At 49.1% G+C, this 13,911-nt stretch overlaps 1 protein-coding gene across 6 annotated transcripts in view; it reads right to left on the minus strand.

Annotated features, from left to right (window-relative positions):
• Positions 1-13,911, minus strand: part of Tango2 (transport and golgi organization 2 homolog) — a 34,816-nt gene that overhangs the window by 6,198 nt on the left and 14,707 nt on the right. For 5 of the 6 annotated variants that reach the window (XM_074061275.1, XM_074061274.1, XM_020160665.2 and 2 more), the window contains exons 2-5: positions 10,809-10,904; positions 5,331-5,419; positions 2,930-3,049; positions 1,880-1,994 (exon numbers count right to left, since the gene is read on the minus strand). In XM_074061275.1, coding sequence (XP_073917376.1) covers positions 1,880-1,994; positions 2,930-3,049; positions 5,331-5,419; positions 10,809-10,864 — 380 coding nt within the window. In that variant the 5' untranslated portion in view covers positions 10,865-10,904. Of the gene's footprint in view, positions 1-1,879; positions 1,995-2,929; positions 3,050-5,330; positions 5,420-10,808; positions 10,905-13,911 lie in introns of those variants that run through there. The other variant, XM_074061276.1, reaches the window with a different exon arrangement.

Genomic DNA, 13,911 nt, shown 5'->3' on the forward strand with positions numbered 1-13,911 from the left:
TTGGAATGCATTTTTTTAAGAGGGATTCTGTGACCTATGAGACACCTCCCAAGGTCAGACACCAGGCAAGGAGAACTGTGTCTTCAAGGTGGACAAACAAAGGGGAGGGTTTGGAACCTGGAGAGACCTGCTCTTCCTCCTACTCCATGCTTCCACCAGGCAAGACCCACCACTGGTTTCCAGAGTCCCCATTTGTGTTGACATTCCTTTCACATTCTTCCTCACCATAGACCTTGGCAACTTTCTTTTCTTTGTGGTGCTGGGGTTTGAACTCAGGCCTACACTTTGAGCCACTCCACCAGCCCTTTTTTGTGATGGGTTTATTTGAGATAGGGTCTCATGAACTATTTGCTCAGGGCTGGCTTCACACCGAAATCCTCCTGATTTCTGTCTTCTGAGTAGCTAGGATTACAGGCATGAGCCACTGGCACTCAGCCCTTGGCAACTTTCTTAAGATGTCTGGCTAATGAGTTCAGAGGTTGTTTACAAGCAAAAAGCAATTTTGAACTTTTTGTGGAAAGAGTTGTCACGAGTCAGACAAAGGCAAGGCCTGACCCAGCAGGTCAAGTCTCTCTCCCTTCCAGGCATTTGGTTTCATTTGTATATACCAGCAAGGCTGCTCTATGACCTCTGACAGCGGTTCTCCTCCAGCCTCCGCCCTGGCATCAGCTGCTGCTTGACCTATGAGATGCTCTTCTGACCACTGCCTGCCCTCGGGCTGTATTCAGGCTAGCAGGCCCTGACTCTGCAGTCTCCAGGAACCAGGAAATCTTCTCAGATTCCCAGAGGCCCAACTGCAGAAACCACCCGCTCAAGCCTGCCCATGCCTGCTCATGCATCCACTCAAAGCCTAACACCCTTGTCCCCCAGTCACTCAGTCACAGCTACTGAGCACCCAGTCCTGCCAGCATCACAGTGACTGGTCTGGTTCCCTGAGGCTGGGTCAGACACATATGGAACCACTGATACTGCAAAGTGGCCTCCAAGTTTGGGAAGCAGAGAGGACATAGGGACGTGGCCTCCAGGAGCCCCTGAGAGGTGAGAAGGGAGGAGAGCTCCAGGCAGCAAGTGTGATTGCTAGCTCCCATCCTGGGCCCTCCTCCAGTGGGCCACTGTGGCTCACTCAGCTTCCTGAGTAAGGTAACCTCTCCATGCATGCATGGGTAGGACAAAGTGTGCCACCTGCAATGGATGCTCAAGGCACAGTGGGCTTAGGGCTGTCAGACGCAGAGGCCTGTGGACCTGGTCTGTGGAAGGAGGCACCTCAGGATAGAAATCTGGGCATAGATTGCCCATAGGACGCTAACTACCTCTCGATCCTGCTGATAGGAAAGGAAGCCCCTGGGCTAACTAATAGCATGCACTGACTTCTGGGCATTGGAAGGGGAAGGATGGGGATCCAGAAGGCGGGGAGGGTAAAAGGAAAGGAGGGAAGCTCAGGTCACTGAAAGGCCAAACATAAAACCTCTGTAGTTCCTGAGTCCCAAAGTCACCTGGGAACTCAGCCCTTGGTCATGACTGCCACCAGCTATTTTGCAGAGCATCCTAATGGGAGGGGAGTGGATACCACCTCACACAGGCCACCCTTCATAGCCCCAGCACCTCCAACCCCCCCCCCACACACACACACTGCAGCTCTCTCAAGCGAAGCAGGGACTCAGCCACCCTCACACTGTCCCAGCAAGCTTTCCAGTTCCCAAGTTGGTGGGTCTGAGACAGGCTAGGTCTTTCAGATGCTTGCCAAGTCCACCAGAAGCAACAACCTGGGAAAAGCTACAAAGCTGATTGGTGAGGTGGAACCCTGCTTGCTAATAAGCTGGAGACCTGGCCTCCAAGGACGTGCTGGCTAGGGCTGCCATCCATCTCCTGGCAGACCCACCTCAGGTCGGCTGCTATGAGGTTGAATCCGTTGTACAGGTGACCCTCTGTGGAGACCTTCTTCAGGTAGGACAAGCTATCCATGTCAGTGGTCAGAAAGTGGGTCACAAGTTCACCTGTGGGTAGGGGACAGACACCCATAGCCAAGGCAGAAGATATGAGTCTCTCTCCCTGAGAAGACTGGAGTAGGACCCTCTAGGAGGATGCAGGCAAAAAAGGGGTCCCACTAGGGCCCCAGCTTCTGGAGTTGGCCACACCTCACTGACTGGGCCATCAAGGAGGATGACACTAAGAATTCTGATTTTTTTTTTTTTTTCTGGTACTGGGGTTTGAATTCAGAACCTATACCTTGAGCCACCCCACCAGCCCTTTTTTGTGATGGGTTTTTGGGTTTTTTTTTTTGAGACAGGGTCTCATGAACTATTTGCCTGGGCTGACTTCAAACCATGATCCTCCTTATCTCTGCCTCTGAGTAGCTAGGATTACAAGTGTGAGTCACCAGCGCCTGGCAAGAATTCTGGTTTTATTTTTTGTTTGTTTTATTTTTTTTCTAGGTAGGAGATATAGATCAGTGGCAGAGTGCTTGCCTAGCTTGCCTGAGGCCTTTGGGTTCATTCCCCAGCTCAGCCAAAAAATATATTCCACCTTTATATGAAAATCCAACATGAAGGAAAAAAATCTTCACTGAGGACAATATTTGTTCACAGAGATGTTCTCTGGGAGTAAATAGGGGACAACGACACAGCAGTCAGAAGTGTCACTTGGGGAATGACAAGCTTGGAGCTCATTCTCAGAGATAACCTCTATACCTCTACTACCAAGGGGAACAGACCAAGGGTGGCTCCCACAGTGATTCCTGGCCCATCCCTTCTCAGCTCCTCCTCAGGTCTCTGCCATGTGCTCCTGAGGTAGATCAAGGTGGATTGGGTGTAAAGCAGAGCCTCCTGCTTCTGTTCCCATCACATACCTAGGCCCTGTCCCACCTCAGCCCCTCCCTGATGGGCCTTGGCTCCACCCTATCTAGGCCTGAGTCCCCATCCACCCACCATACCTCTGCCACGGGCCTCCTGGTCCTGCTGTGGTTGCAGATAGTTGGTGAGTGCTCCCAACTTTCCCCTCGTGCTGATGCCCAGCCATGTGCCTCCTTCCCTGCCTTCTTCCATGTCAAGTCCTGCACCAGGCAACAGACAGCATTACCACCACCAAAGATCACCATAATGGGTTTTGGCCCGGCTCTGGTTCCCAGGCCAGTTTTCCCTGGGGAGAAGCATGTTACACAGCTAGAGAGATAGGCAGCTTGGCTTAGTAGGGACAGGGGCTCTAATTCTTCAAAGTAAGCAGCCCCTAAGGTATGCAAGGTGGGCAGGTGATATTCCCACCTCACCACAACACTTGCACCAACCACACTCAGCCCAATACCAGCAGGGGACCCTGAAATCCAGGGCTCTGCAGATGGCTTCTACAGAACACATCTCGCACTTGAGCCAGGGTTGGGGGTTGGGAGACAGTGCTAGCTTCCTTGCAGTCACCACTCCCACAGCCTCTGGCTAAAAAGGATTATCTGCTTGTTTATTTGTTTATATCAAGGTCTTGTTATATTGCCCAGGTCTTGGGCTCAAGTGATCCTTCCTGCCACACTCAGCCTCCAAGCAGCTGGGGTTACAGGTATTCAGCCCTGCGCTGCCAGGTCTAAAAGGACAGTAATTGTAGGGTCGATCTACTTTATATACGTGTATGAAAATAGGACAATGAAACCTATTTAAGTAGGAGACTGGAGGATGAGGGAGAGTGATGGTGGGGGCGAACCTAACTAAAGTGCATTATGCATATATGGAAAAGTCACAATGAACCTCCCCCATGTAAACTAATATATGGCAATAACATGTTGAATTTTTAAAAAGGACAGTAATTGAGACAGTGTGGTGCTGGCATCAAGACAGCCCAGAATAGACCCATGCATATATGTCCAACTGATTTACAACCCAAGTTGCTATAGTAATATAGTAGGCAAAAGAATATCCATTTAATAAATAATGCTAGAACAACTAGAGATGGAGTAAGGAATGAAATTCAACCCTTATCTCACACCATGGACAAAAATTAATTTGAGCTAAATCATAGATCAGGGCATAGATCCCCCAAATCAGAAGGCTTTAACAGAAGGAAATATCATTATGACCTTAGGGGTACAAAGGCTTCTTGGATAAGACACAAAAAGAACAAACCATAAAAGAATAGATAAACTGCATTTTGTTTATTAAAATATTTGGCTCACCAAAAGATATCATTAAGGAAATGAATAGGCAGTCAATTTATCCAACAAAGGACTCATCCAGAATGCACAAGCAAATCCTACAAATCAATAATTAAAAAATGAATGAGATTGTACTAACTGGCCAAGCAACAGTGTCCAGATTTTCTCTCCTGCATAAAACAACCAAAAAATAACAAAATATGTGGGAAATGGGTTTTAAGACAAAAGGATCTGAATCCTTAGGATTCACCATGGGAAGGTGGGGACCCAAGCAGAGGCCAACAGATTCCCTGAGCTAAGGATAGGAGTTGAGAGTCCAGGGAGACCAAGGCAGTCAGAGTTCATGGGACAAAAGACGACAGAGGAGAAAGCCACAGTCAGAGATCTGATCAGTACATGTGTGTAAGGAAACTGAGGCTGGGAAAGAACCACCTAGAAGGATTAGAGGGACAGCACTTACGCAGGGTGGTGAATAGTGGCTCCCAGGAGCCAGATTGGAAAAAGCACATAATTCCTGGGACACTGGTTAAGTACTGAGAAAAATAACACATGCCTCAGGAGCTGAGAATAATTTGCCCTAGATTGGGCACAGTTCCTCAACCACCTAACAAATCCTAAGCAGAGGAATGAATGAATCAATCTCTTAACAACTCATGTGTTAGAGTTGTGGCTCAAGTGGTAGAGAGCCTGCTTTCCAAGTGCAAAGCCCTGAGTTCAAACAAAAAAACTCATGTACATCTAGAACAAAGTTCAATGATAGTATTTCTAGGAATACAATACAAAATGCACCACCACACAAGCCTTTGCTGTAAATTTAGCCCACTAACACTGGAGCAATGAGTGCACAAGTAGAAACATGAATGCAGATACATAAATACACAAGTAAATGCACTCCAACTAGAATGCCTTACAAAGTGACCAAGTGATGTGGCCACAAAATGCAGGGATCCCATGGCTCATGAAGCCATGGTAACAATGCTGGGTGGACAGTTCTAGGGGATGCTCAGTGCTGGGGGGAGGGCTAACCAGTGCTGACCTTGACCCCAAGGCCCATCCATGTCCACTCATACATTCAGCATTTACACTTGGAAGCAGACTACTAGCTAGCATCATTATGAAACTTGTACTTTCTTGCCTCCCCAGGGGTACAGGTGATACCATGCTGAATGGCTACTGACCAGGTGTGGAAAAAACTTACCACTAAGGATCTCATTGTTGTTCCCCCAGAAGTCTGCCAACTTGGCTGGTCTGTGGTAGAATTCATCCCTGTTGGCAGCCAGGATAAGCCTGGGAGAAGAAAGCATGATGGGTCTTCTCAGATGGAAACAGAAAAGCCATGTTCTAGGGACTGAACTTAGCATATGCTCTGAGCTACACACCCCAGACTTTCTCTTGTTAACATATAAAATGTACAGCAGTAGCAACATGGGCAAGTCCCAAAGAGGACAGGAAACCACCAGTCCTTGCCACACCCACACTGGAGGAAGGTCCACAGTGGCTCCACGCAGCTCCCAGGGAGACCGTGCCCACACAGGCAAGTGCTGTACAGAGAGGCTCAGCACTATGAGACAGGTCTGCTTCATGCTACACAATCCGCACTCAACCCAAATAGGGCCAAACCAGCAGCAGACCAGGGGCTGGGCAAGTAAGGATGCTGAGTGGTACCACCAAGCACACCCTATGAGCCCAGGCTGGAGGGTGGGGCACTGTCCCTCCTGCCTAACTAACCATTCCCTGACAACACTCATGCAAGTCTGTGAGATTCCTGGAAATGTAAGCACCCTACCAAAAAGACTTTAAGGACACACACTGAGCACCAGCAGTACACAGGGCCTGCTATCCTGTTTTGTGGAGCCTCGCAGCCTTCAGTAGTCACTCTTTGTCCCATCCACACAGCTGGCTCTAGGGCTGCAGCATGGAGCCACCCAGGATGGAGAGAGGATGGCTGTCCCTGATACAAGTCTAAGTCAATTATAGAATAATTCTCTGTACTTCCAACTGCCATGTTCCAACTTGGACCCCAGCCTGTGTCTCCCACCATCTTTGCTCTGTTCCTTCTGGAAGGAGGTACCCCTACTTATGCAGCAGGGACAGCAGCAGTGCCCACCTTCTCTGGTCCCGAGACTCATCCTGGTGGCACCATTTTGACAGGAAATGCACCATCCCTAGGCAAGCACAGGCCATTCCATGCATCAGCCATGGCCTGGATGGTGTTCAGGAGAGGCAGAGATCCCCAAGTGGGAAGAGGCAACAAACTGCAGTGAAGATACACCAGGTATAAGCTGAAAGACCCTACTGCCCCAGGAGTAGGGTCAACTTCCACAGGGTCCTGTTCTGCTGTTCTCTCTTAAACACCAATGCTCTTTTTGTTTTCACTGCCTGGGCCCCTCAGAGTGAGTGGGGGAGAGTGAAGCTGAAAGCTCCTGCTCACTAAGCCCAGCACTCCCAGGGTCCATGGCTGATGAGTTCTGCTGCCCAAAGTCAGGCTGGGGCTGTCAGCTTCATGGGCTGCTTCTTATGTAATGCTCCAGCAAAGGAAAAAGTGGGAGAAAAAAAAAAAAAAAAGAAAACGAGAAGAAAAGCTGACTAAGCAGTTCAAAAGATGTTCAACTGCTTATTTTTAAACAAGGAATGTGTTTGCGTAATAACTCATGAACGTTAATTACTGGGGTTATTTTTATCATAGGAGTCACTGTTCAGTTGGAATCGCTAGTGGTTTGCTAGGGATTTCATTAAAGACATAATTCAGAGATGAGTAGGCTGGAGGAGTACCCACATCAAGTCCCAGATGAGAGGAGGCAGTAATTCCCTCAGTCACCACTTGGGGCTACAGTGCCTAACATCCAGGGAGCTAGAAAGCTGACAACCACTGCCCCCTCCTACCCAAACCCCCAGGAGGGGCTCTGAGGATCGGAAGTCATCCACTGCCTTTGTTTTGTTATATAAACTGAAATTACTGATTACCCACCACCACCAGGCACTCCTCACACTGCTGAGGGGTGAGTGTGCCCAATGACTAGGGGCTGACCATGTGCGAACTCTGAGTATGTGCACTGTCCTGAGGGCCAGGCATGTGTAACATCTGGGGGTGAGCAGGTGTATCATTTGGGGGCTGAATCAGTCACCATCAGGGGGTGGTTTGGCAGCAGTGAGCCACAGAATAGCTGCCATGAGGGATAACAGCTTGTCTAGCAGCCGCTCCAGGTTACAACCAGGAAGGGACATCAGCATGGAAGGGTAAAAACATTTCTGAAAAAGATGGGGGTTGTGCGACAATGTGATGTGTTATCCTGCTGGAGGGTCTTGGTTTTCTGTGATGGGTACCAAATTACTACAACATAGTGGCTTAAAGCAACCAATGGTGATCATATTCTGAAAGACTCCACCAGCTCTCTTTGTGTTGAGATAGGATCTTGTGAACTATTTGCCTGGGGCTGGCTTTGAACCACAGTCCTCCTGATCTCTGCCTCTTGAGTAGCTAGGATTACAGGTATGAGCCAAGTATTACAGGAATGGTGCCTGGCAGGGATTTCTATTTTGAACTTTTGTGGTTTCAGTATCTGAGATTGTTATCTTTTGGGATTATGGCCTCAGTCCATGGGATCCTAAGCTGGCCTCTGCTCAGGATCCCAGGGCTGCAATTGAGTTGACAGCTGGGGACTCCATGAAGGGTCTACACCACCAGCCTGCAGCCTGCCATTCTTGCCAGACACCCCTAGAGCTAGAATGGAAGTGGCCACTAGAAGCTCCTCTGCACTCCTCCCACAGGGTTAGGAAAACATGGTGCATATTTACTTAGTCACCCAGGGGGCAGCTGATTTAGTCTTTGGCTTAAGCCTTTAGAAAATGTACGTGGGAAATGCTGAGGCCTCCTGGAATAGGAAGACCCACAAGGAAAGATCTTGGCAAGTGATGCACATACTCAAAATGTAAGATTCGTGTCCGGTGTCCTGTAAACTGGCACAAGAGCATCCTCCTGGAAGTGGGAGGATCCAAGTGCAGGGAAAGTATCCTGGGGCAACCTGGACCCTACGATAAATTAGTTTCCCAGAGCTGCCATAACAGATCATCATAGGTAGTAATTTATTGTCTTGTAGTACTGGAGGCTGCAAGTCCACCATCAAGGTGTCGGCAGGATTGGTTTTTTCTGAGGGTCTCTCTCTTAGGTATCTTCTATCTCTGTGTTCACACGGCATCCCTCTGTGTGTATCTGTATCCTAATCTCTTCTCATAAATACACCCGTCACTTCAAATCAGGGCCCGTCCACCTAGATTCATTTTATCCTACTCGCTTCTTTAAAAGTTTATTTCCAAATACATTCACAAACTGGTGTACTGGCAGTTAGGATTTCAACACAGGAATGTGACAAGGATAGAGTTCAGCCCATAACACCATGCAACTGTTGGTGACCCTTGTCAGAAGTCTGTCCTATTTCTGGTACGGCTTCAAACCCAAAGGGACTGCCTCTCTACTTCACTTAGAGCCAGCTGTGATAGCCACAATGTAAGCCCTGGGGATGAAGCCTGGTTTTGTGATTGATATTTTCAAGTGATGTTATTTTGGCCTGTTTCCTGATTACCCTATTGTTGCTAAATTGCTGAAGGGATATATTGAAGGAAGACAATCCCCAGAAGTCTCAGGTGGTGAATGGGAAGGCCCTGAGTCTGTCCCTGACCACCAGGATTGGCTGGAAGCAGGATGCCTCCTACAGGCAACCAGGTAGACAGAATGCACATGGGTAGCATTAGGTTCCACATCTGACAGGAACAGCCAGAGTAAAGCTGTAGCCACCAAACCACCTAGGCTAGGCAGAGCATTTGGACTACCCCCAGACAAAGACTTATGAGCAGCTGAGGGTGGTGGATGAAGGAAACCAGCCACCAGCCGATGACAGGAACAAGGATGGTGTTTGCACAGTCCTTCTTTCCCTTTTCCTTTTTTTGTTTTTGAGAAAGGTTTCACTTATGTTGCCCAGGCTAGCCTTGAATTCATGATCCTCCTGAGTAGCTGGGATTACCAACGTACACCACTACATTTGGCTTGCACAGTTCCTTACTGTCTAGTTTCATGTGTTGTTTATACTTGCCAATTTCTTCTCTCTCTTTCTTCCCATTTTTTACTTTACATGCAGATGGTCTTTGGGGAACAAAATATTAAGTGGGGCTCTGCTAAAGTTGGGAGTACAAATATCTCCAATGACTGACTCAGGGACCATTAGGCTGTGTTGCCTCATTTGCAAACTTCTTCACTTATCAACTCGAAATGCAGAGTTGGTTCACTGGTGCCCAGGAGTTCAAATGAGTTTGGGAGGGTGCACATGAAAGCCGAGGAGCCAAAGGGGTGGGCTGTATCAGTTATTAATTTATTACACTGTAGGTCCAAATTCATCCTTCACTGCCTGGTCTGTGAGAATGGGGCTGAACTTTGCAGCCCCAATAGGTTTTTATCAGTAGAGGAGGCTGGGAGGAAGACTGGCTTTTTTCCTGGCCCAGGATGCTTTCTGAGGAGGTTCCTGCAATCCATGTAGCTTCTGCAGGTTCTAGTTCCTGCATTGCACAGTTGCACATGGTATGCAGAGGCCAGTACCTCAGCCTAGCATCTGCCTCATGACAGTTACCCTAGAAGGCAGATTTCTACCAAGTTCAGCCAAGATGGCAGAGACTTCTTGGGCATCCAGTGGCTCACAGCCATGCTCCCTCTGGCAAGGCATGGATCTCAATCTGGGGATGAAGGAGAGGGCTCTGTCCTGGGCACCGCATCTGAGTCCCCACCCCATCCCTCATATCTGTAATTCTTATATTCTTGAAAGTTCTGTTCACTTCTCACCAGCCAGTTCCTTACTTTTTAGGTCCCCTGTTATGGTTAGTAGCTCTATATATTACGCTCTCCCTGCAGAATTCTGTCTGTAGGTTGGACCCTGACTCACTGCAAGATAAGCACTCTGCTAGGGGCTGTAAGAACCTAGTTGAAATGATTCATATCATTTTGGATGCACCTTTTAAAGTGATAGAAACTTCCCAGGCAATTGCATGAGAGTGCTTTTGATTGTCATTCTTGATTATTGGTTAAATCTCTGCCTCTTCCTGTATGTGGACAGATGCTGGCATGTCCTGGGAATGGAAAGGCCTCCATCCTGAGCCCACAGTTCGGGGAGAGTATGGAGAGTTGGCTTCTGGATCACCCTTCCTTGGCCCTTGTCTTCCACCTCCTTAGCTGGTCCTCCAGCTTCTCCTCCAACCAGTCCTCATTCTTCAGGTTGAGGTCCCAGACCTTTGGATGCTACTGCCACTACACAGTTTTCTCACCAGCACCTTGTCCATCAGGGTCTTGCTCATGGTCACCCCTGCCCCAATTCTGCTGCCCTGACCCTGATCAGAGCCCTCAGAGTTGCACCCTCCAGCCTGGATCTACTCTGCTTCTCTGCCCTGCCCATGCAGCTCAGTGGGTTTACATCTTTGTACATCAACTCTGAGCCCATGCCACAAGAGAAGCATCCTGCCAGCACCCCATAAGAAAGAACCACTGGGAGCTCATCCCCTGGCCTCCTGCCATTTAGGTCCTGGCACACACACCCTGTGGCCTGTCCTTGCCCCTCCCTCTCTTACCAAGTGGGTAAGAACCAGCCGGGCATACTAGGCCCACCAAAGCCTGGCAGATACAGAACAAGGGTGTTACCTGTATGCATTTTTGGAAACAGGGTGAGGATCAAATGTAAAGAAGATGATGCACATGAGTTGTGAGGGCAGCTTTGCTCAAGTGAGGTCACGAGGTCTGTGGGAAAAGGAAACAGTGAATTGAGCAGACAGTAAATGACAGAAGGGCCTTGCTGAGCCTCCCAAGGCCCAAGACCCAGAACAAGCCACCAGTGGGCAGGACTGGATAAGTGAGAATCAGCTGCCCACCACAAACATCCCCTTTACCTGTGCATTTATCAGCACCAGTCTATACTCTGCTACCCATAATGCTCACTTGCCCTGGACACAGCCCACAGAGGTGGTGAAGGGGTGCTGGAGAGGGTGGCAGCAAGAACAGGAATCACGTACATAGCTGGAGGTCAGGGGGTAGCAAATCCTCCCCTGCATGGACACCAACTCCTCCCCACAAGCTCAGGGAGATGCCTTCATTTTAACCCAGGGTACCCCAATGCGGGACGTCACGCCCCACTCACCTGGGTGTACTCTGCAGCATGTGTTCCCGGAGGCCTTCATCCATTACATATGCCCACCACCCTGCGGGACCCGAGAGCCCTATCCACCCATACCAGTAGGTAGGGACACATGCTGACGATGTGCACACCCCCTGTGCCCATGAACCCTGTGCCCCAGGGGGCCTCTGGGCCCGGCAGGCATCTCCCACAACATTTTCCAGTTCTTATAAACTGAGATTAGATCTTGATGCCACCAATCCTGGAAAGGTGACTTGAAGGTCCCTGAAATATGCATGTGTGCAATGGTTTAGTGACACAGCTTCAGGGCACAGCCAGCATCCACTGCCAAGACATGAGCAGCCAAGAAGTTGTTCCAATACTGAAGCGAGCCAAAGAGACCTTTAAGAAAAGTCTAATGAATTGGGTGTATGTGAGGGTGGGGGGAGGGGGTTGCAGTTAGTGTATGTACATAGATATGATTCTGCCAAGGAGTGTAAGTGCATGGATACATCTCTGAATGTAACTTTGTACATGTGTGCATGTATCTGTGTGTTCACATGTGTAAGTGTGCACAGTATCTGAATACAGTGTGTGAATGCATGTTGTGAGCATCTATATATCTAAAGGAGGCCACTGAGGTCCAAGAGCACTGTCAGAGGGTACCCTAACAGAGTAGGCTATGCACTATCTCAGGGAATCCTGGGGGTCAAGAAAGACTTGGAGCACCCTCAGAGTTGGGGAAAGTCTCTGCAGTGGCCTTGGTGCTAGAGGCCAATCAGGCATTGCCAAGTAGAGCTTAGGTTCCTCTCCAGGAGGCAGCACGCCTATAAGGTGGGTCGGTGTGTCAAGCCCTTGCTAGGTAAGGTGCCCAGGCCCTGTCAATTCTGGCTCCATGTCTCAACAGGTCATGGCACTCCTGCCCCTTTGCTCTAGGACTCCAAGCAGTCATGCAGTGCAGTGTCCTGGCAAGGGTCCCTAAAGCCCTCCTGTGGGTGTACAAGCAGCCATCATGGACTGGGGAAGGCTATGTCTCACTGTTTCAGGTCAGGAGTCCCCAACAGGCACCACGGGTCTGGGGACAGAGAGAGCTCTTGACTGACATGGGAAGCACTGATTCTTGGATCTCTGAATGAAACCTTTGCAGAAAGTCCCTCAGTATGCACAAAACAAGGGCATTTCCACTGCACCAATCCCACCATCAAAGCTGCAGCCAGTGCTACACTGTGATGCTAGGGGCTTGGGCCACAGCCTGCAGTGGTACAACCTGGGCTCAGAGCCACAGGGAAGCTGCCAAGCTAATGGGGCCTTCCAATGGACAATACCATGATGTCCACCACTCACTGGATACATGCCATCCAAGAATGCTTGTCTACTACTGTCCTTGCCAGCTCCCACAGGCTGCACATGAGGACGGAGAAATCAGGGCCACCTAGCCTTGGAAGGATCCGCCTCCCCCATGAGAAAGCCTTGGGTGTTCCTCCACCTACTTACCTATCTCTTCTTCCTGGCCTCTGCTCTGTGCTAGGCCCCCACAAATGGCATCAGTGATGGTCACCTATCCCCAATCCCCCGCCCTAGGAAGGAGCTGGGTGCTGTTCAGATGAGGCATTGCCATAGTAAGGAGACCCATCTGCAGAAGCACAGGGAGATGGGCTACTGACCACTGCCCCTTGCAAGATGGTGAGCTAAAGGAAAGCTTAATAATGCACAAGGACCATGTGTGAAAGACGTCAGGAGTAGACTGGGTCCCCTCCCTGGGTACCCTGGCAGTGCCAGCCAGGGGCCATATACCAGGAGTAACTTATCACGTACAAATGGTGGGCATGCTATTTGGACAATCCTTTTAGTAAAACTAAATCAAAATGCTTGAAAAAACATAAAACCATCTGAAAACCAGCCAAGAGCTGACGAGGACACCCAGGATCTGGCCTACATCTCAGAGAATGCAGGGACCCAGAGAGAAAGGCAGGACGTGGAGGCTGTTTCTGCCCAGAATGTCTGCCCATCAGGGCAAACTGGGGCTTAGGCTCTGGTGCACTCATGGAAGAGGAACACAGAAGACAAGGCTCAGGGCCCCCACCAAGATGGCCCAAGTTAGGCTGAGACCCCAGCTATACGCATAGTCACCTCCAGTGGCTTTGGTGGGGACACTGTGCAAACATGGGGAGAAAGTCCTTGAGAAGTTGTGACAGAGTCAGCCTTCTGTGGACCAGAATCAGGTCCACAACCCTCAAATTAGATCCAGGGACCCTCAAACTGGTAGTACCCCTGGGTACAAAGAAATAGATTCACAAAAAGATCATAAATTAACCACACTCCAATTCCAGATAAACAAAAGTATCTGGAAAATATTTGCAGATAAAGAAAGTGATGGACATTAAACCAGAAAGTTTACAAAGCACAGAAAGGGAACTTTTAGGAAGTTCTTTGAAAAATGACAGGTATAAAAATCACAACTTAAAACTCAGCATATTTTTTAAATTAAAAAAATTTTTTTGGTGTGAAGCATTGAACAGCAGTGGACTCAAGAGCAGACTGACTCAGCTAATGAGCTGGACCAGAAGAATCATCCAGAAGGCAGTGTGTGGCTCCAGGTATACCTCCTATGGGAGATCCCATAGGAGGTCTATG

The sequence above is a fragment of the Castor canadensis genome, chromosome 18 (genome assembly GCF_047511655.1).
Source record: "Castor canadensis chromosome 18, mCasCan1.hap1v2, whole genome shotgun sequence".
NCBI lineage: Eukaryota > Metazoa > Chordata > Mammalia > Rodentia > Castoridae > Castor > Castor canadensis.